This window comes from Somniosus microcephalus, chromosome 32 (assembly GCF_052327205.1).
Source record: "Somniosus microcephalus isolate GS21.2 chromosome 32, FLI_Smic_1.0, whole genome shotgun sequence".
Classification (NCBI taxonomy): Eukaryota; Metazoa; Chordata; class Chondrichthyes; order Squaliformes; family Somniosidae; genus Somniosus; species Somniosus microcephalus.
In genome coordinates, this window is record NC_141018.1 from 7,050,234 (window position 1) to 7,073,811 (window position 23,578).

The window sequence follows — 23,578 nt, forward strand, 5'->3', positions numbered from 1 at the left end:
AAGAGCTGGGGAGTGGGACTAATTGGAGAGCTCGTTCAAAGAGCCGGCACAGAGACCGTGGGCTGAATGGCCTCCTTCTGTGCTGTGTGGTTCTATGTTCCTTACCTGAGGTGTGAGAAGAGTGCAAGTTTGAGTCCTGCTGTTTCTACCACTTACATTCCGTAATGTCTTTCGCATCCTTGGGATGTCTCGGAGTGCTTCATAACCCATGAATTACTTTTGAATTGTAGTCAGTCTTGTTATATAGGAAAAGGTTGGAGCCGACTATCTCGCTCCAAGTAAGATAACCTCTATGGGCTGGGCCAACCTCCTAGACCCCCTTGGTAACTAATTGCACCATAGCATTTACTGGAATGGCATGTCACGTATGCAATGGGCACCAGGCACACAGATCTGTGAGGAGTGTCTCACATTTGCTGAACTGTGCCCTGGCCCAGCCTTGACTACAATAAAATAATCCAGGAAAGGGAAGGGCGGATAGTTGCAGGTGTGTAAACAGCCCCAAGTAACCTGTGGACCAATTGTTGGTGAATGACACAGCCTGTAATCATTAAGGAACCCATACTGCTGCAATTTGCACTTTCACTGTGAATAATGTAAGCACACTGTTATTTATCTCCCATTTGTTGCCATCGTGAACAACATCAGTCCTCGGGTGAAATGACTTGGTTTGTGATAGGACTGACTCGGGAAGATAATGAACATCTAATAGTATAAATATTACTTAAAAGATAACGGGAAGGAGTGGTTATAAGAAAAACTCATGAAGGGTTCAGACACAGTCAACAAAGGTAAGTGTGAACCTCGAGCAGATTTAGTGTGATTTGGACTCCCAGACAAGGATATTTTGGTAGCACTGAGATATCACCCATTCAAATTCTACTTATACAGCAACTTGCATTTTATAGCACCTTTAGTTGAGTAGATTGAGCCGATACTCTCTGGAGTTTAGAAGAATGAGAGGTGATCTCATTGAAACATATAAGATTCTGAGGGGGATTGGCAGGGTAGATGCCGAGAGGCTGTTTCCCCCTGGCTGGAGAGTCTAGAACTAGGGGGCATAGTCTCAGGATAAGGGGCTGGCATTTTAAGACTGAGATGAGAATGAATTTCTTCACTGAGGGTTGTGAATCTTTGGAATTCTCTGCCACAAAGGGCTGTGATCGATAGATTTTTGGACTCTAGGGGAATCGAGGGATATGGGGATCAGGCGGGAAAGTGGAGTTGAGGTCGAAGATCAGCCATGATCTTATTGAATGGAACCGCACAAAGTGGAGGAGAAGCATCTGGGAAGGCGGCGAACACCTCGAGTCTCTTCGCCGGGAGCAAGCGGAAGCCAAGCGCAAGCAGCGCACGTCAACCCAAGCACCCCACCCACCCGCCCCTTCAACCATCGTCTGCCCCACCTGTGACAGAGACTGTAGGTCCCGCATTGGATTCATCAGTCACCTGAGAACTCATTTTTAATGTGGAAGCAAGTCATCCTCGGTTCCGAGGGACTGCCTAAGAAGAAGAAGAAGAATGGTAGAGCAGGCTCAAGGGGCCGTATGGCCGACTCCTGCTCCTAACTCTTATATTCTTAACATCCCAAGTTTCACAGAGCTTAATCAGACAAATGTGAGGGGAGCCAAAGAAGGCAATATTGGGAGAGGTGACAAACTGCTTAATCAAAGGGCTGGGTTTTATGGAGAGTCTTGAAGGAGGGGATGAATAATTCTTGGGTGATGGGGGGGGGGGGGGGGGAGGGTGTTTGTAGGGCTGGAGATGGGGATAGGGAGATGCGAGGCCGTGGAGGCATTTAAACATGAGAATGAGAATTTTAAGTTGTTGGCAGTCAGGGTGACGATGTATGTCGATGACAATGGGGCTAGCAGGCCTTGGTGCGGTATAGCATATGGGAAGCAGAATTTTAGATGAGCTGAAGTTCATGGAGATTGGAGCATGGGAGGCTTGCCAGGGGAGCATTGGAATAGTCAAGTCCAGAGATGAGGAAGGGTTCAGTAGCAGATGGGCTGAGGCTGGAGTGGCAGAGGGGAGGTGGGCAATATTGCAGCGTGGAAGTAGCTGGTCTTTGAGCTGAACTTCCAACCTCTCATCCTCTCCACCACTGAGTGAAATGCGATGTCAAGGTTGCACGCCGTCTGGTTTAACCTGAGACACTGGCCAGGGAGAGGAGATGGAATCAGTGACAAGGGTACGCAGATTGTGGTGGGGATCGAAGACAATGCCTTGGGTCTTCCAGTGTTTAACTGGAGGAAAGGATGGCTCATCCAGGACTGGCTGTTGGCCAAGCCGCCTGACAACACAGAAGCTGAGACGAGGGGAGAGGTTGAGCTGTGTGCCACCAGCGAACACGTAGAAGCTGACCCCATGTCGGCGGATGATGTTGTCAAGGGGTAGCACGTAGATGAGAAATACGAGGGAGCCAAGGATAGATCCTTGAGGTGTCTTGATTTAGGTGAAGGGCAGGAAGAGAAGCCATTGCTGGAGATACGGTTGGATAAGTAAGAGTGGAACCAAGTGAGGGCAGTCCCATTGAACTAGACAATGATGGAGAGGCATTAGAGGGTGATGATTTGCTCGACCATGTCAAAGGCTGCAGTGAGGTTGAGAAGGATGAGGAGGGATAGTACACCACACCACAGCCAGTGTCATTTGTGACTGTGATCAGGGCCATTTCAGTGACCTGGAATGGGTGGAGATAAATTCAAACACAAAGTTGTGGAAAAGATGGGTGCTAATTTGGGAGATGACCATGTTTTCAAGGACCTTGGAGCGGAAGGGTTGGTGGGAGATGGCGCAGCAGTTTGCAAGGACAGATTGAAATCACTGAAGGATGAGGAGTGCGGAGGCTGAGGGAAGAAAAGAGAGGCTATCTGAGAAACTCTGGCTGGCGCTTGGCAGTGCGGTCGGTAGAGAACGAGGATTTTAAAGGAGAGACGAGAGGGGTGCAACAAGGTGAGGTGCCACAGCAGTGTTATTTATCATTTAAAGCACTTGTGTCCAACTTCTCCTGCAATCTATGAAAAGTATTTCTCCTTCAGTGGTGGTTGATGAACAGCTGAGACTCTGCTTTCTGAGTTGATCGCCTCATAGAAAGAGGACATGTGGGGAAGATTCCATGATCTGGTGCCCCAGCAGGGAGCTGTGTTTGTGGGGATTCCATGATCCGGTGCCCCAGCAGGGAGCTGTGTTTGTGGGGATTCCATGAACCAGTGCCCCAGCAGGGAGCTGTGTTTGTGGGGATTCCATGATCCGGTGCCCCAGCAGGGAGCTGTGTTTTTGTGGGGAAGATCCCATGATCTGGTGTCCCCAGCAGGGAGCTGTGTTTGTGGGGAAGATTCCATGGTCTGGTGGCCCCAGCAGGGAGCTGTGTTTGTGGGGAAGAAGGGTCGAAGTATCAGGGCTACAATGATGTAGCTCGATCACTGCCCTGTACCTCCTAGGAGTACAGCTGAGAGTCACTGCTCGTGTCAGTCTGACCTCACTGCGCAGTTACCAGATTTCACGAGCAGTAGATTATTGAGAAATAGCAATGCTTTATATCTTTATAGAAAAGTTATCTGCCTATTTTGTGGGTGGAGTATTTATGTTTATGTCTATGAAAAAAGCATAAGGCAGTCGGTATCCTCAATGGCTTGGTAAGGGCAGTGTGATACAGAGCCATACAGTCCTGTGCCTTGTGTAGTTTGCAGCTGATCTTGGGCTTGTACTCTGGTGAGTGTTGTTTTGGGACTTGCTGTGTGGAGATCGGCAACCGAAAGCAGTCTGATCATTCCTGTTTATCAAAGCATGGCTGGTGCGTAGCTTAACTCTGACTAAGGCAGGACTGAGAGTCAATGATGGCCCTTATCTGCTTGGGTAGGATGTGGTGCTGTGCAGCACTAACTAAAATACAAGCTGCACGGTCTTCACCCAGATGAAGTGTGGGAATTTTTCATGTTAATGGGTAAAATCCGGTGGTATTTTATTGCTTGTGTTTAGATGATATATTGCAGAAAAAACTCGTGCTGTATCAACATCGCTTAGCAAGAAGTGACAGTGATGATAGATTGCTGCACTGTATCGGGGTTTGGGACAGAGAACACATTGTGGGATTTGGAACAGTTACAATGAGAACCATTCACAGTCCGCCAAATGCCCTCCAATCATAAACAATAGTGATTGGTTCCTAACATTACGCAGAGTGTGTTTTGTGCAGTTTTCTCTTTTAGATGCAGGGGCAATGTTTTGTCTAAGTGGAAGCAGATTGGATCATTATTGCTCTCTCCTATGGAAATTTATGAGCGCAAGAAATCCTGGCCTGGTGAAAGCGAGTCTTAATGATTCTGCTCCAGTTATTTCTAAAAGGGACTGGACAAAGTGACCTGCTGCAGAGCCACAGTCAGCACAAGACAGCTGAGGGGTTTCAACAACATCAAAACCCACAAAAAAACAAAGCCCTGTGGTTTTTAAAGTCATCAGAAGAGAGAGATTGTGTTCCAGCCGGTAACGCACGTTCTCAAAAACCTGTTCACACATAGAATTTCCATCGAGTTTTGGCATTGAGGTTGAACGCACTGTGCTGTGTAGGGTCACGTGCGATGGTATCAAATCTGTACAAAGATGAGCTATGTAGTGTAGGAAAAGGCAGAAACTGTGGCCTAAGACCATTCGAGGAGGCTGTATCGTATGATTAGACCAGGAGGTAGATAGTTGTTTAAATACAAAATCTCTTCCCCGCCCCCCCACCTCCCCCTTTCTCCCCCTCGGCTCCATGACATGTGTTAACTATTATTGGGTGTCCATTTATCTATCTGCCCGTGAATAGTTACCTCAGTAACTGAAACCAGCTTCACAAGATTGTAATCGAGCGTCACAAGAGCCTGTTTGTTATTATCCAGCATTGGGTTCCTTTTGCACTATTTTTCTTATCTTAAAGAATCTTTCGTATTTCTGCTTATGGGCCTTTTTATATACTCTGCGCTCGAGGAGAACGGCGAATTAAAAATAGCCCACATTTCTATTTCTCACTCTGTAAATAGCGTTGCATCCCTTGATCACTGTTTGCAGGACGATGGGAGTTGTTGAAATCCCCTATTCGAGACATTTTGTTAGTATTTACATTTCCGGTTGCTGTGGGTTACCTGGATTTTCTGTTGTGTTGGGTGCGTATAAAACACATCCTACAGTGATGACGTACAGACACCCAGCAATTACCAAATCACAACCCCACAGAGCAATTTGGATGATATTGTAAATGCCAATGTGAAACTCGATTGGTTTACAACTGTTATCTGAATCTTTTTATTAGCCTGTGAGTGCCAGTAATTGTTTGTGTCTTTGTGGTGTCAGTTCCTGTTTATGTTGCATACTGTTTCAGTTATCTGTGGAATTCCATTTGCTTTGTGCTGGAAGTGTCTTTCAACATGAAAGTAGATTGTTGTTGTGCTCCACCTCTCGGATCAGTGGTGTCCAACTTGTGGTGTGGCGAGGGGCCACGTACATCCTCCAACCGGCCAATGGCAACCGGCCCTCGCAGCCCAGGAAGCTCAGTCCGACTACAACAACAAGTTGCATTTACACAGCGCCGTTAGCATACTGAAACATCCCGAGGCACTTCACGGGCGCAATATCGAACAAAATTTGACACCGAACCGCATAATGAGATATTGGGGCAGGTGACCAAAAGCCTGGTCAGAGAGATTTTAAGGAGCATCTTAATGGAGGAGAGAGAGGTAGAGAGCAATGTTCCCGTTAAGCCGTGCGGTCGCGCAGTGCTCGGGAGTTCCTGCGCAGGGCGTTTGCAGGCTTCACAATGGAAAAACAGGGCCTGCGCAGCCTGTTAAAGGGGCCGCGCACCCAATAAAAATGAGGGGAAACTTTGGTAGAGAGGTGAAGAGGTTTAGGAATGGAATTCCAGAGCTTAGGGCCTTGGCAGCTGAAGGCTTAGAGTCCCAAGTATTGGATTGTCCCTTTCCTTCCCACTACATAGCACTCCCATACTCAAGGGAGTTGCGGAATCGAGGGATATGGGGATCGGGCGGGAAAGTGGAGTTGAGGTGGAAGATCAGCCATGATCTTATTGAATGGCGGAGCAGGCTCGAGGGGCTGTATGGCCGACTCCTGCTCTTACTACCTATGTTGAAGGGGTGGAGTTACTAATGATGGAAGAGGTACTTAAGGTTCAGTCTTCTCTGAATAAGAGGAAGCATGTTTAGCCACTTGGCTACCGAGGTTTCTGGTGGTCTCCTGGTAGATCTGGCCAGCACCCCTGCTGGGGCGGCAGGGTGGCCAGAGCCTTGGCCAGGATCCTGAACGGTGACGGCGTTTCGACATTAGGACACATCGCTACATCTGGGGGACTCCCGTTTCCAGTCAGGGCAGGAGCGCCGGAAAACTGCAGCAGCGAGAGGGTTGGCACTGCCGACACCGGCACTTGTCTGATATTTGGAGGAGGGGACCGAGTGTAACATATCAAAGTTTGCAGATGATACTAAGATGGGAGGGAAAGTAGTGAGTGAGGAGGACATAAAAAACCTGCAAGGGGACATAGACAGGCTAAGTAAATGGGCAGAGATTTGGCAGATGGAATACAATACTGGAAAGTGTGAGGTTATGCACTTTGGCAGGAAAAATCGTAGAGCAAGTTATTATCTTAATGGCAAGAAACTGGAAAGTACTGAAGTACAAAGGGATCTGGGGGTCCTGGTGCACGAAACTCAAAAGGTTAGTATGCAGGTGCAGCAAGTGATTAAGAAGGCCAATGGCATGTTGGCTTTCATTGCTAGGGGGATAGAATATAAAAATAGGGAGGTATTGCTTCAGTTGTACAAGGTATTGGTGAGACCGCACCTGGAATACTGCGTACAGTTTTGGTGTCCATACTTAAGAAAGGACATACTTGCTCTCGAGTCAGTACAAAGAAGGTTCACTCGGTTAATCCCGGGGATGAGGGGATGGACATATGAGGAGAGGTTGAGTAGATTGGGACTCTACTCATTGGAGTTCAGAAGAATGAGAGGCGATCTTATTGAAACATATAAGATTGTGAAGGGGTTGGATCAGGTGGATGCAGGGAGGATGTTCCCGATGATGGGTGAAACTAGAACTAGGGGGCATAGTCTTAGAATAAGGGGCTGCTCTTTCAAAACTGAGATGAGGAGGAACTACTTCACTCAGAGGGTGGTAGGTCCATGGAATATGCTGCCCCAAAAAGCTGTAGAAGCTACATCATTACATAAATTTAAAACAGAAATAGACAGTTTCCTAGAAGTAAAGGGTTATGAGGAGCGGGCAGGAATTTGGACATGAGTCTAGGTTCGGATCGGTCATGGCCCTGTGGGTAGCGGAGCGGGCCCAGGGGCCATGTAGCCTGATCCTGCTCCTATTTCGTGTGTCTAATTCTGTTCGATTCAGGAGATGGTTCTGTGATAGTAGATTGGCGGTTAGGATCAGATCAGCCATGATCTTATTGAATGGCGGAGCAGGCTTGAGGGGCCGATTGGCCTACTCCTGCTCCTATTTCTTATGTTCTTATGAATTGAGCGACTCCGAGCTGTCAGATCAGCTGTTGGAGCATTCGTCGGCTTGCCTGGAAGGTTGATGGTGAAGACTTGCAGGAGGCTTTCTTCGCCACGTGACCAGCTCCTTGGTGCTTTGACAAGTCATGGAGCGGAGGGGTATTTGGAAATGTAGAACATAAGAAGTAGGAGCAGGAGTAGGCCATACGGCCCCTCGGGCCTGCTCCGCCATTCAGTAGGATCGTGGCTGATCCGAACTTCGACTCACGTCCACTTCCCTGCCTGCTCCCCGTAACCCCTAATTCCCTTATCAGCTAGGAAACTGTCTATCTCCATTTTAAATTTATTTAATGTCGCAGCTTCCACAGTTCTCTGAGGTAGCAAATTCCATAGATTTGCTACCCTCTGAGTGAAGAAGTTTCTCCTCATCTCAGTTTTGAAAGGGCAGCCCCTTATTCTAAGATTATGCTCCCTCGTTCTAGTCTCACCCATCAGTGGAAACATCCTCACCACGTCCACCCAATCAAGCCCCCTCACAATCTTATATGTTTTGATAAGATCGCCTCTCATTCTTCTGAATTCCAATGAGTAGAGGCCCAACCTACTCAACCTTTCCTCATAAGTCAACCCCCTCATCTTCGGAATCAACCGAGTGAACCTTCTCTGAACTGCCTCGAGAGCAAGTATATCTTTTCTTAAATATGGAAACCAAAACTGTACGCAGTATTCCAGGTGTGGCCTCACCAGTACCCTGTATAACGCTCTTTGAGTTCTTAATGTAAATAAAATAAATCTGTGCAATAACTGTGTGACCAGAGAGCGCGACCACTATTGGAGCAGAAAGATGTTGGTGATGTAAATATCAGTATTTTATGAAAATTAATTTTAGTATTGAAACACTTGCCATGGGAGAATAATTAGCAAATGTTGGTCAAGGTTACTCCCACAAATCAAAGATTAATGAGTGTCTAGATTTGGCCTTTCCTAAGAAACCGGTGAAACAATTTAGAGAATGGAGGCATTGTCTTTGGCGACATTCACATTCAAGTAAATAATCTGAAGAACAGGAAGTAAGAACGGGAATAAGAAATTGAAAGGGACGAGGAGAGAGAAATTGCTTGGTTGTGAGACGTCCGCTACCAGCTCATTCTTTGCCAGGAGTGTTGGTTCAAGCCATGTGCCCCCAAAGTGGGTAAACATTAGTTGCTGGTGGCATTAAACACAGCTGCCAAAGGGTCTGAATACGCATCGTCACCGGGAGCGGTGACAATACACAAGGCTGTGTTGTGTTTGAAAAGCAACCGGTTTAAAATTGCTCATCTTCTTGAGAAAGGTCACTTGTCCAAAACCTTATTCATGCCAAAGACTGAGTTGGATGAAATGTTATTGTATCAGTTAACAATGGATTGTAAACCCCCTCCGCACCAGCGCTAAAAGAGGAATCATTTGTCGTCTTGTAAAGTAGCCAGACCTCTTGCTCCTGGGCAACGTGTTACCAAATAGAATTCTGTTGTTTGCTCGAGTACTATTCTTCACTTGTGAAGTAAAGGTCAGTGAGCCTACAGATAACGTTGGACCCATGGTCTGATGCTCTTTCCAGCTGGATCCACACTGCATTGCCCATCAATGGCATCTCCGGTTCAACAACAGTTGTGAATTATTTTACTTGCAGCAAATTTTGAGTTCCTCTTTCAAAATATTTGATTTATGTTGCGTCTTCACTTCACAAGGTGCAAAAAAGCGTAGATTGTAAGAAAAATTCTCATGAAAGCTGCTGAGGATTTCCAGCATTTTCTGTTTTTATTTCAGACCTCCAGCATCCGCAGTATTTTGCTTTTTGTTCTGTAAATGATCAGGATGTTGAAGCTTTGTTCTAGGTGCTAAACACATTATACATTGGCCCAGCCGTCAATAGATTGACGAGGCTTGGATGAGGTGTGAATGTTTGCTCACAAATGATTCTAGAAACCGGCTGTGTCCCATTGTGTATTCAAACCTGATTTATTCACTGTTCTTTTATTATCCAGTCCTTGGACTGAAATAAATAATGGAGATATCTTTTGTGTTCTGAATGGATTATCTGGACTCCAGGAGGGTGACAGAGGAATTTAGTGTCTCTCAATATGACACCACAATGGAAAGTTTATAAATATATTTTTCGTTCAAAGGTCTTGCACATTATTGCTGTGCAAGAACTATATTCGAAAGAGCCACTTGTAGATTGATTCTATCTTTATTGTCCTTGTGCTATTAGTTTCCTGCTGCACCATTCTATTATCCTACTTGCAAATCAATCTATTAGTTTTAGCCCGAATACAATGATCTGACAGTATGGTATTTATCCAGCTTTCAGAGTAGATGGAGAATGTGGTGGGTTCCCTACGTACTCTCTAGTAGGGAATATTCTATTGTCAAGGGTAATATCCCACCCACTTCACACACAAAAGTGCAGGTTTCAGTTCATTAGAAATATGTCTACTTCTGGAACTGTCTCTCTGTCTTGAGTAGAGATGATAGGAGAAAGTCTACACCTAACAGAGGATTTACTGGACTGCATGCAAATATGACCGTTTTTAGTTATTGCCTACTGATGTCGTCAAGCGCACAACAATCTAACACTTACTCCAGTCACACCATTCAGTGCTGAACTTTACCTCCATAATCAGCGGGAATACGTCCTCTCTTATTTGCTGCATGTTAGTAAAACTAATTTATCCTTTTCCCAGGGTGTTTGGAGGAGAGCTCTTTGACTTTCTGGCTCAGAAAGAATCTTTGAGTGAAGAAGAAGCAACCGCATTTATTAAACAAATCCTAGATGGTGTGAACTACCTCCATTCCAAGAACATTGCGCACTTTGATCTCAAGGTAGGCTTTCTTTTTAATCTATCTTCCCAGGAATACAATTCACATAACATATTAATTAGGAGCAGGAGTCGGCCATACGGCCCCTCGAGCCTGCTCCGCCATTCAGTAAGATCATGGCTGATCTTTGACCTCAACTCCACTTTCCCGCCCGATCTCCATATCCCTGGATTCCCCTAGAGTCCAAAAATCTACCGATCTCAGCCTTAAATATACTCAACAACTCGGCATCCACAGCCCTCTGGGATAGAGAATTCCAAAGATTCACAACCCTCCGAGTGAAGAAATTCCTCATCTCAGTCTTAAATGGCCGACCCCTTATCCTGAGACTGTGCTCCCTAGTTCTAGACTCTCCAGCCAGGGGAAACAACCTCTCAGCACCTACCCTGTCAATCCCCCATAGAATCTTGTATGTTTCAATGAGATCACCTCTCATTCTTCTAAACTCCAGAGAGTATCGGCCCAATCTACTCAATCTCTCCTCATAGGACAGCCCTCCTATCCCAGGGATCAATCTGGTGAACCTTCGTTGCCCCGCCTCTAAGGCATGTACGTCCTTTCTCAGATAAGGAGACCAAAACTGTGCCCAGTACTCCAGGTGTGGCCCTGTACAGTTGTTGTAAGACTTTCTTACTCGTACTCCAACCTCCTTGCAATAAAGGCCAACGTGCCGTTTGCCTTTCTCATTGCTTGCTGTACCTGCATGCTAGCTTTCTGTGGTTCCTGTACAAAGACACATACATTTCTCACCATTTAAAAAAAAAAAAAAAAAAAAAAAAAATTCTGTTTTTCTATTCTTCCTACCAAAGTGAATAACCTCACATTTCCCTACATTATACTCCATCTGCCACCTTACTGCCCACTCACTTAGTCTATCTATATCCCTTTGCAGACTCTGTGTTCTCCTCGCAGCTTACTGTCCCACTTAGATTTATATTGTCAGTAAACTTGGATACATTGCACTCGGTCCCTTCATCTAAGTCGTTAATATAGATTGTAAATAGCTGAGGCCCCAACACTGATCCTTGTGGCACCCCACTAGTTACAGCCTGCCAACCGAAAAATGACCTGTTTATCCCTATTCTCTGTTTTCTGTCCATTAACCAATCCTCTATCCATGCTACTATATTACCCCCAACCCCATGAGCCCTTATCTTGCATAGCAACCTTTTATGTGGCACCTTATTGAATGCCTTTTGGAAATCCAAATACACCACATCCACTGGTTCCCATTTATTTACCCTGCTCATTACATCCTCAAAAAACTCAAATAAATTTGTGAAACACTATTTCCCTACCATAAAACCATGTTGACTCTGCCTAATCATACTATGTTTTTCTAAATGCCCTGTTACCACTTCTTTAATAATGAGTTCCAGCATTTTCCTAATGACTGATGTCAGGCTAACTGGCCTGTAGTTCCCGGTTTTCTCTCTCCCTCCTTTCTTGAATAGCGGTGTTACATTTGCTACCTTCCAATCTGTTGGGACCGTTCCAGAATCTAGGGAATTTTGGAAGATTAAAACTAATGCATCCACTATTTCTGCAGCCACCACTTTTAGAACCCGAGGATGTAGGCCATCAGGTCCAGGGGATTTTTCGGCTTTTAGTCCCATTAGTTTCTCAAGTACTTTTTCTCTACTGAAATTACTTTAGTTCCTCACTCTCATTAGACCCTCGGTTCCCCACTATTTTTGGTATGCTTTTTGTGTCTTCTACTGTGAAGACAGATACAAAATATTTGTTTAACGTCTCTGCCATTTCCTTATTCCCCATTATCATTTCAGCCATTATAATTTAACACCTTTTAATATTTTCAGGTGGCATATCATCACTTTGTTACACTCAATGCATGGTCTTTAATGGACCATTTTATTTATATCACAGCTCACAGTTTTGGCCATGCTGAAATGTGCTAATGGAAATGAAACATAGAATTAAGAGGAGGAAAATAGAGTATGAGAGGAAGCTTGCAGGGAACATAAAAACTGACTGTAAAAGCTTCTATAGATATGTGAAGAGAAAAAGATTGGTGAAGTCCAGCGTAGGTCCCTTGCAGTCAGAATCAGTGGAATTTATAATGGGGAACAAAGAAATGGCAGACCAATTAAATACATACTTTGGTTCTGGCTTCACAAAGGAGGACACAAATAACCTCCCAGAGATGTCGGGGAACATAGGGTCTAAAGAGAGGGAGGAACTGAATGAAATCAGTATTTGTAGGGAAATGGTGTTAAGGAAATTGATGGGATTGAAGGCCGATAAATCCCCAGGGCCTGATAATCTACATCCTAGGGTACTTAAGGAAGTGGCCCTAGAAATAGTAGATGCATTGCTGGTCATCTTCCAAAATTCTATAGACTCTGGAATAGTTCCCATGGATTGGAGGGTAGCTAATGTAACCCCACTATTTAAAAAAGGTGGTAGAGAGAAAACGGGGAATTACAGACCGGTAAGCCTGACATCGGTAGTGGGGAAAATGCTGGAGTCCATTATAAAAGATGTAATAGCAGAGCACTTGGAAAACAGTGACAGGATCGGACAAAGTCAACATGGATTTACAAAAGGTAAATCATACTTGACTAATCTACTGGAATTTTTTGAGGATGTAACTGGTAGAATAGATAAGGGAGAACCAGTGGATGTGGTGTATTTGCACTTTCAGAAGGCTTTCGATAAGGTCCCACATAAGAGATTAGTGTGCAAAGTTAAAGCACATGGGATTGGGAGTAAGGTACTGACTTGGATACAGAACTGGTTGGCAGACAGGAAGCAAAGAGTTGGAATAAACGGGTCTTTGTCCGAGTGGCAGGCAGTGACTCGTGGGGTACCGCAGGGATCGGTGCTAGGACCCCAGCTATTCACAATATATATTAATGATCTAGACAAGGGAACTAGATGTAATATCTCCAAGTTTGCAGATGACACAAAGCTGGGTGGGCGTGTGTGCTGTGAGGAGGATGCAGAGAAACTCCAGTATGATTTGGACAGATTGGGCAGATGCAGTATAATGTGGATAAATGCGAGATTATCCACTTTGGTGGCAAAACCAGGAAGGCAGATTATTATCTGAACGGCAATAGATTGGGAGAAGGGGAAGTGCAACGAGATCTGGGTGTCCTTGTGCACCAGTCGCTGAAGGTAAGCATGCAGGTGCAGCAGGCGGTTAAGATGGCAAATGGTATGTTGGCCTTCATAGCGAGAGGATTCGAGTAGAGGAGCAAGGATGTCTTGCTGCAGTTGTACAGGGCCTTGGTGAGACCACACCTTGAGTATTGTGTGCAGTTTTGGTCACCTTATCTGAGGAAGGATGTTCTTGCCATGGAGGGAGTGCAGCGAAGATTCACCAGACTGATACCTGGGATGGCAGGAATGACGTTTGAGGAGAGATTGGGTCGATTGGGCTTCTACTCGCTGGAGTTTAGAAGAATGAGAGGTGATCTCATTGAAACTTATAAAATTCTAACAGGACTAGACAGACTAGATGCAGGAAGGATGTTCCCGATGGCGGGGGAGTCCAGAACCAGGGGTCACAGTCTAAGGATAAGGGGTAAGCCATTTAGGACAGAGATGAGGAGAAATTTCTTCACCCAGAGAGTGGTGAACCTGTGGAATTCTCTACCACAGAAGGCAGTTGAGGCCAATTCATTAAATATATTCAAGAAGGAGTTCGATATATTTCTTAAGGCTAAAGGGATGAAGGGGTATGGGAAGAAGGCAGGGACAGGATACTGAATTTGGATGATCAGCCATGATCTCATTGAATGGCGGAGCAGGCTCGAGGGGCCGAATGGTCTACTCCTGCTCCTATCTTTTTCTATGTTTCTATGAAATGAAACCAACAGTTTGCTTTTTGAGGCACTGTCAGAGGCTCTGTGGTAGCACTCTTACCTCGGAGTGTGAAGCCCCACTGCAGGACTTGAGTGCACAATCTAGGCTTTAGTGCCGTTCTGAGGGAGTGCTGCACTGTTGGCGGTGCTGTCCCTCGGATGAGATGTTAAACCAAGGCCTTGTGTGACCGTATATGATCCCATGGCACGGCTCAAAGAAGAGCCAATGTCCTGGCCAATACTTATCCCTCAAACAAGCCCAGTAATGAAAGTATATGCTCCAGAAAGTTTTTTTCAAAAAAATTATCATGAAGCTTCTTTTTGTTGCATAGCACATTAAACTGACCCGAGACAGCTGTAAAACACCAATAAATGGGTAAATGCACTAGGAATTCCATACTGTGCCACGGCACTCGCGTGACCTTCATCTTCTGTCTGGGTAGTTTATTATTACTGGGGGTGGGGCTCCGAAGTCTTGGCTGTACTCCTGGGTGACTAGATATACTTTAATGGCTCTCAAAACTGAGAGCTTACTTTTAAGCCGCACTCGCTGTTTTATAAAGAATCTTCTTTCTAAATGTCTCTTTTAGCCAGAAAACATTATGCTTCTCGATAAGGTGTCTGTGCCGCACATCAAGTTGATCGACTTTGGCCTCGCGCACAAGATTGAGGATGGAGTTGAATTTAAAAACATATTTGGAACCCCTGAATTTGTTGGTAGGTGTTTAAAACTACGCGGATGGTTTTCGTTCCTTCAGTTCCAGATTAGGTATATTATAGAAAAAATTGTTTTGTATGTAGAAGAAGATGTTGAAGAATGTGTAGTTAAATAGCGCAGAATATCAGAAAATAATTCATTGCAGGCTTTGCTTGATAAAATTCAACAGGAGTGAAATTGAACATTTGTGTGGACGCAGAGCGGGCGGAATCACTTTGGTCGCTCGTTATACGCCCGCCCGATAGTCAGGCCCACTGGCTTCAGTAGGACTGAATATTGGGTGCGTCATATAGCGGGCGGCCAGTGCCATACTGTCTGTTTTGCGGCGCCACCCTCGTCCAATTTCACCCCCAAAGTCTCTAATGTTGACGTTGAGTGAAGTAATATTTTGATTTCCTACTTGGTTTACATAGTGTCGGCATCTGGTGAGTGGCATGCAGCTCCTCGGAAGCTGAAGTGCAGCTCTCTGAATGTTCTGTTTGTATCGAGTGCTCGGGCAGATACTAATGTGAGAGAGCGAGAGCGAGATGAGGGTGGGATCCGCAGCAGTGAAACACACAGCTGCCCTTCTGTGCAGACCCAGCGAACCAATGTGAAAGACAATACAAACAAAATACTGTTGGTGTGAAAGTGCCACCATATCCAGTGGCTGCTGTTCATACTTGGCTCCTGTACAAACTGGGAGTTGCGCTGCTCCAAATACAAACCTATCCGCCACAGGCCTCTGCGGAGAAAGCAGGCCACGTTGTGTCGCCTGGAGTGGAGGCACCACTCGGATTGAGAGAAAGAGCAGCTGGCAGTGTCTGTACGAGAGGGTGGCTGGGGGGAAGGGAAGAAGGAATCGGAGGCAAGGTGAAAAGGAATGAGAAACATACACCGCAAGAGGGAAGGAGAAAGAGAGGAAAGAGCGAATGGGAGCTAGAGCGGGGAATGAGAGAAAGCAAGAAAGAGGGAACATGAGGGAGAAAGGAAAAGAGAAAATGGGAGAGAGGGAATGAGAGAGAGAATGTGAAGAGGGCCTGGAGAATTCAATTCTGGTATCATACTGAGAGACTCATTCAAAATTTCTTGCATGATGTTCTAATACAGGATGTGGTTCGTTAGAATAGCAGTAAGTTTACTACACTATATGCAAAACTAGTGTCAGTTCAGTTTCTTTTACTGGTTCTTCAGATTTGAAAAGTTGTCCACGACCCCTACTTGTCCACGACCCCTACTATCAGCTGCGCTTGCCTGGAGCCTTCCTGTGTATCTGCAGGAGATGCAATACCTGTCCGTTGACCTCCTCCCACTCACCTGTTTTCTGTCGATGGTACTAGTGTGAAATGTAGGATAATAATCATTTTGCGGTATGGCATTTCACAAGAAAATATAATATTACGGTTAAAAACAGAAAATGTTGGAAATACACTAAGTCTATAAGCATTTGTAGGAACATAGGAACAGGAGGAGGCCATTCAGCCCCTCGAGCCTGCTCCGCCATTCAATGAGATCATGGTTGATCTGTAACTCAACTCCATTCACCGGCCTTTGTTCCATATCTGTTGACCTAATAAAAATCTATCGATCTCAGTTTTGCAAATTTAATTGACCCAGCGTCCGGAGATGAAGGGGTTGTCTTATGAAGAGAGGTTGAGCAGGTTGGGCCTATACTCACTGGAGTTTAGAAGAATGAGAGGGGATCTTATTGAAACACACAAGATTCTGAAGGGTCTTGACGGTGGATGCAGAGAAGATGTTTCCCCTCGTGGCGGAATCTGGAACTAGGGGGCATAGTTTCAGAATAAGGGGGCACGCTTTTAATTCGGAAATGAGGAGGAATTTCTTCCCTCTGAGGGTCGTAAATCTGTGGAATTCTCTTCCCCAGAGAGCTGTGGAGGCTGGGTCATTGAATACATTTAAGGTGGAGATAGACAGATTTTTGAACGATAAAGGAGTCGAGGGTTATGGGGAGTGGGCAGGGAAGTGGAGTTGAGCCCAAGACCAGATCAGCCATGATCTTATTGAATGGCGGAGCAGGCTCGAGGGGCCGAATGACCGACTCCTGCTCCTATTTCTTATGTATCCACAGAATTTTGGAGAGCAGGTTCCAGATTTTCACTACCCTTTGTGCAAAAAACTGCTACCTGATTTCACTGCTAAAAAGCCTAGCTCTAATTTTAAGAGAATGGCCTCTTGTTCTGGATTTCCTCACCAGAGGAAGTAGTTTCTATTTATCGAAGTTCTTTATGATTTTAAACTCCTCAGTTAGATCACCCAGCCTCCTCCTCCTTAGGCAGTCCCTCGGAACCGAGGATGACTTGCTTCCACATTAAAAATGAGTTCGCAGGTGACTGATGAGTCCAATGCGGGACCTACAGTCTCTGTCACAGGTGGGGCTCGCTCGGACGATGAGGTAGTCCAGCAGATGCCAGTGCTTGGAGCGAGGGTGCTGCCATGAAGCCTTGTACTTGTCTCTCTGCCGGAACAAGATGTTGGTTATGACAAGGCCATGTTCTAAGCATTTCGACAGGAGGAGGGTATCGTTGGAGTTGGCTTTCCCTACCCCCTCTCTGCCGATCACTGCCTGGTCTCCAATCGTCCTGGATCCCCTTGCCATTGGACCAAGACCGTGCTCTGTCAAGCCCGTGTGGTAGCTGGTGTGCAACGGCCACCCCACGGTAAAAGAATTCACGCACAGGCATCTTCCACCCTTTTAAAATGAAGTTCAGGACCTGGAATGTCAGGACCCTCATGGACAACCCCAACAGTGACCGACCGGAATGCCGCTGCTATCGCTGCCCGGGAGCTCAGACGTTTCGACATTGACATCGCCGCCCTAAGTGAGACCCGGCAGGCAGGGGAAGGCCAGCTCAAGGAGCAAGGCGGTGGTTACACCTTCTTCTGGAAAGGCAAACCTGGAGAAGAACGCCGCCTCCATGGGGTAGGCTTCGCCATAAAAAAAAAATCACCCATCAACCTTCTGAACTCGAGGCAATGCAAGCCAAGTTTATGCAGCCTGCCCTCATTTAATCCTTTAAACCCCGGTATCATTCTGGGGATTCTGTGCTGTACCCCCTCCAAGGTCAGTATGTACTTCCTGAGATTTGCTGCCCAAATCTGAATGCATTACTCCAGATGGGCGCCATCCAAGACTGTGCAACTGAAGCGTCATTTCCTAGCTTTTGAATTCCAACCCCATTGAGATAAAGATCAGCATCCCATTAGCCTCTTCGATTACATCTTCTACCTTTGCACTAGCTTTTAGTGATTTGTGTGCATGGACACCCAAAACCCTTCACTCCTCCACAGCTCCTAGTCTCACCATTTAGAAAATATTCTGATTAATCTTTCTTGGAAGCAAAGTGGACGACCTCAGTTCCCCACATTGAACTCCAGCCGCTATAGTTTTGCCCACTCATTTCGTCTGTCTATGTCTCTTTGTAACTTCCTCCTCCCATCTACATAACTTACTGTGCCTCCTAAATTAGTGCCTTCTGCAATCTTGGATACACAACTCTCTATTTCTTCATCCACGTCATTGATATATATATATACTAGCTGGGGTGAGCCCGGCGTTGCCGAGGCTTTTTCGAAGGCATGTTGTTGTTGGAAGAGAGAGAGAGAGCGACTGGGGGGGGGTGGGGGGGCGGCAGAGAGAGACTGGGGGGGGGGGAACAGAGAGAGACTGGGGGGGGGAAACAGAGAGAGACTGGGGGGGGGAACAGAGAGAGACTGGGGGGGAAGAGAGAGAGACTGGGGGGAGGGGGGAACAGAGAGAGACGGGGGGGAACAGAGAGAGACTGGGGGGGGGAACAGAGAAGCTCCCACCCCCCCCGCGATTTCCCGAGGCTCTCTTTTCCCCCCCCCCCCGCGATTTCCCGAGGCTCTCCCCCCCCCGCGATTTCCCGAGGCTCTCCCCCCCCCGCGATTTCCCGAGGCTCTCCCCCCCGCGATTTCCCGAGGCTCTCCCCCCCGCGATTTCCCGAGGCTCTCCCCCCCGCGATTTCCCGAGGCTCTCCCCCCCGCGATTTCCCGAGGCGCTCTCCCCTCCCGCCCCCCGCGATTTCCCGAGGCTCTCCCCCCCGCGATTTCCCGAGGCTCTCCCCCCCGCGATTTCCCGAGGCTCTCCCCCCCGCGATTTCCCGAGGCTCTCCCCCCCGCGATTTCCCGAGGCTCTCCCCCCGCGATTTCCCGAGGCTCTCCCCCCCCGCGATTTCCCGAGGCTCTCCCCCCCCCCCCCCCCCCCCGCAATTTCCCGAGGCTCTCCCCCCCCCCCCCCCCCCCCCCCCCCGCGATTTCCCGAGGCTCGCACCCCCCGCGATCTCACGAGGCTGTGTGCTGGCGTCACGGGGGCCGTGCGCATGCGTGCCGGCGTCAAGGCGGCTGCGCAACGGCCGTGCGCATGCGTGCTTGCTGTTTATAAAAAATTTAAAAAAAAGCCAGAGCGGGCTCTCTGCGGGCGGGCGGCACATGCGCGGGCGAGGCGGCCCACTGGGAGTAGGCAGGGAAACCCCCGCGGGCTAGGGAAACCCCGCGGGCTGGCGGCCGTTAGAGCAGCTCACTTCGGGCCCCGACACCGTCAAACCTGAGAGGGGGAAGAGGAGAAGGAGAGAGAGGGAAGAGGAGAAGGAGAGAGAGGGAAGAGGAGAAGGAGAGAGAGGGAAGAGGAGAAGGAGAGAGAGAGAGAGGGAAGAGAGAGAGATAGAGAAATTTTTGGAGCTTCAGGCCTGCCTGCAGCGGGCCTGGAGACCAGCACCGAGTCCCCCCTGCGCGAGGGTGAGGAGGAGGGGGGGGGTTGCTAAACACAATATAAAACTGAAATAAATTGTTAATTAATTCCCTAACACATAATTCAAATATTTACCTTAGTTCCCTAACACACAGAAAGTGTGGGGGAAAAAATCGTGGAAAATCAAGATGGCGGCCACTCACCTCGGTTCAGAAGGATAAGGCCCGCCCACACACGCACCGATTGGTCGACCGGTCAGGTCACCGAAGCGTAGGATTGGTCAATCGTCGAGTCACTCGACACTCAACTGTAGGAAGACCTCGACGTCACACGGTCGCTATTGAGATGCTAATGAGCGGAACGCTGAACGTTTTTGGGATACCGCGGGCGGGATTTTTGTCCGGCCGAAACGTAAATACTCCGATGACCGGTCCGGAATCGCAAGCTTTCTTTTGAGGCGACGCGCGCGTCGGTACGCTCTAACTTCCAAACGTATAGAGACCAGGCGGACAGACAGACAGACAGACAGAAGAGCCGCTTTATATATATATAGATAGATATATAATGATGAAAATCTCAGGCCCCAGAACAGGTCCCTGGGGAACATCACTAGTCACATCCTGCCAATGTTCCCTTTCTCCCCACTCTCTGTCTCCTGCCTCCCGACCAATACCGGCCCATGTCACCAGGTTACCTCCAACTCCACGCACTTTCACTATTGCTAGTAATCTCTAGTGTGGAAAGAGCGAAGCCAGGTTATGATGTTTCAGGAAGTATTCTTCATTAACTGAAGGCTAAGAGATAAACATTTCGGTAAGGCTGAAAAAGTGGGAGAGAAACAACAAATGCATCAATCCCAGGACCTGCAAACTACTTAATAGTTAAGTTCTACAAAAGATCCAGTGAAATAATAGAGACATATAAAAAGGACAAAAGAGTGTGCAAATAATTAGGGAGGTGGTGAAAAGACACGAGAGGGCCATTTAAAGGAAAAGTATGAGAAATAAAGAAACCGAGAAAGGGAAGGCTGGAGCAGAAATGAAATTAAGATGGAAAATGCAAATACAACAGTAGATCCACCAGTTGTGCAGTAAAAGGTGTTGCTATGGGAACCGCGTGGGCCTCCGATATGTCTGCCATTTTGTAGGGACATTGTTCGAATTCTCTGTGATTTCCTCCTTCGTTCTCTCGATGACCCTGTTGGTGCTACTTCCTGCTCTCACTCCACTCTGCAGAATTCCATTAGTTATGCTTTCAGGCTTCACATGGTCGATCGCTAACACTTCCCCACCCCCCACCCCACTTCATGAAGTTCTCTCTCGCCCTCTCTGAATGTGGGCTTTCTAACGACATCTATTACAAGTCCACCGATTCCCACAGCCGCCTTAATTCTGCTTCTCACCTTGCCTTCTGTAAGGAGACCGTCCCTTTCTCCCAGTTTATCCATCACATTTGCACTGATGTCTCCACTTTGTACACCAGAGTTTCTGAAACGTCTTCTTCCCCCCCCCCCACCCCCCCCCCCCTCTTTTTTCAGCCAATGTGTTCTCTCCACGGTGGTCAAAAGCCCTTGATCATGTTCACCTATTTTCCTGGTCCCCTGCTCTTCCCCCTTCTCACCACACAGCAAGACGCTCCACCCCCCACCCCACCAGCCTCTACTATCCACTAACATTGGTGTTGATCTAGTCTTGTAGCAACATACAAACGCTCTGGTAATTTTAAGTGTGGTAGAACTTGTGCAGTTGTTTTCATATTAAGTGGTTTGTGTTGTATATTCCAGCTCCAGAAATTGTGAACTATGAACCCCTTGGGCTACCTGCAGATATGTGGTAAGTACCTCAACAGTTCTTTGAGATGTGAATGAGGCTGAAATTCTTTCACAGCCCACACGGGTTAGAAGACTGTTAAGTATGTGTCTATACTTAATCCAATAATGAAGAGACAGCTTGGAGGATTCAACGTAGGTCTTTACTTAATACCAACAGGCAGGGAACTGAGGGGAGATCAGTATCCACAGTACTATTTATACCCCTATGGCCAGGAGTGGTACTACGGTATCACTACGCCCTACAAAGTAGTGCTGCCCTGGCCATAGGTTTAAAGTAACATACCTATTACATACACAACAAAGACCTGCAACGTTAACCTTTCAAGGATACAAAACCACTATATGGGGGGAATTTAAACCCCCCAAAAACGAGTGGGAGGTTAGAGTTTTAAATCAAACTGAATCCCGCCCAGCTCCGGTTTTAACGGAGGCGGGGTGGGCGGCCAATCCGCTCCCAGGAGGTGGGTCACTCATTTAAATATTATAATGAGGCTGGCGTGCCTCACGGTGATCCACCATTAGAAATGTAACTCTGGCTGGTCGGGTTTCCCGAACCTCGGGGAACCTGCCAGCTAAAGGAAGACGAGGACTGCTGGATCCAGGAGGTAAGTGTCTTTGCTGGATCCAGCATCCCTGCCTCAACCACTCCCCACGATCGGAGACCCCCTTCCCCCCCCCCCCCCCACCCCCGAGGCCTTCGAACCCCTCACGAGGCCTCCGATCACCCCCGACCTGCCCTCCTTGAGGCCTCTGTTCCCCTCCCCCCAGGAGACCTCCGATCAACCTCCCCGAGGCCTCTGATTCTTCCCTCCCCAGCCCGCTCCATGAGGCCTCCAATCACCCCGAGCTCCTCTCCCTCCGGCCCCTGACCAGCCCCCCACCGATCCTCCTCCGGCCTCAATTCAACTCCCCCATCCCTCCCTCCCTCCCTCCTCTCTGCGACCTAGTGCCGCAGGCCTACCTGCCCGCAGTTAGCCGGCCTCTCCCTCTGGCTGGCTGCGGACGAGAAACAGAGCTTTGAAATGTTAATCAGGCCCTGCCATTAAATTCGGCAGGGCCTGTGGGAAACCCGTTCTCCCTGGTTTCCCGACTGCTTTCTGGCCTCCCCACTCCCGACCCGCCTCCAGATTAAAATTCCAGCCTATGATTCACAATATGCAGTTCATGAGAACTCTCCCCACCCCTTCAGTGGTTATAACAGTCCAGAGAACTTGTACAGTGAATCGTAACAGTTCAGCTTTCTCACATTCATTGGCAACTGTTTTCTTTAATACACATTAAATTAAAAACACAAAAATCATCAATTTTGACAACTCTCTAAAGTTAATACTACAGTAATAGATGTTTGAGTAGCTGAAATATCCGGAGTACTTTTATTACTATAAGATTATTGTTAATTTCAGGATCAAAGCTAAAAAAGAAAAATCAGTTTGCCCAGGGAGAGTTAAATATCCTCGACCGGTCAGCAGTCTGAGAACAAATTGATGGACTCGGATCATTAAGTTAACGTGTTTAAGTGTGAACACAGTAGAAAGCTTTGTGCCTGTGCCTTTCGAACATAACAAGGGAAAGTGAAGCTAACCCAAGGTATTATTAAAATACTAAAATATTTATAACCTTTACCTGTAGTACAACAGCAGCTTGTATTTATATAGCGCCTTTAATGTAGTAAAACGGCCCAAGGCGCTTCACAGGAGCGATTATCAAACAAAATTTGACACCGAGCAACATAAGGAGATATTAGGACAGGCGACCAAAAGCTTGGTCAATGGGGTAGGTTTTAAGGAGGAGAGAGAGGTCGAGAAGCGGAGAGGTTTAGGGAGGGAATTCCAGAGCTTAGGGCCTTGGCAGCTGAAGTCACGGCCACCAAAGGTGGAGCGATTTATAATCAGGGATGCTCAAGAGGCCAGAATTAGCATGCAGTGATCATATAGACTTTGGCTTAAGAAACTAGAAAATCGTTAGTAGTAACAGTTGAGATGTATTTCCTACATAATAAAGTGATGACTATAATTTTATTTCTGTTTGTTAAATATTGTGCGTCTTAAGTTTAACACTTTATTTTGCAGGAGCATAGGTGTTATTACCTACATACTGTAAGTATGTCAAAGTTCACTTACACAT

At 47.0% G+C, this 23,578-nt stretch overlaps 1 protein-coding gene across 3 annotated transcripts in view; it reads left to right on the plus strand.

Annotated features, from left to right (window-relative positions):
* LOC147097248 (death-associated protein kinase 2-like) overlaps nucleotides 1–23,578 on the plus strand; it is a 163,396-nt gene that overhangs the window by 93,989 nt on the left and 45,829 nt on the right. For all 3 annotated transcript variants that reach the window (XM_085972039.1, XM_085972041.1, XM_085972040.1), the window contains exons 4-7: nucleotides 10,229–10,367; nucleotides 14,785–14,911; nucleotides 21,407–21,455; nucleotides 23,524–23,550. In XM_085972039.1, coding sequence (XP_085828165.1) covers nucleotides 10,229–10,367; nucleotides 14,785–14,911; nucleotides 21,407–21,455; nucleotides 23,524–23,550 — 342 coding nt within the window. The remainder of the gene's footprint in view (nucleotides 1–10,228; nucleotides 10,368–14,784; nucleotides 14,912–21,406; nucleotides 21,456–23,523; nucleotides 23,551–23,578) is intronic.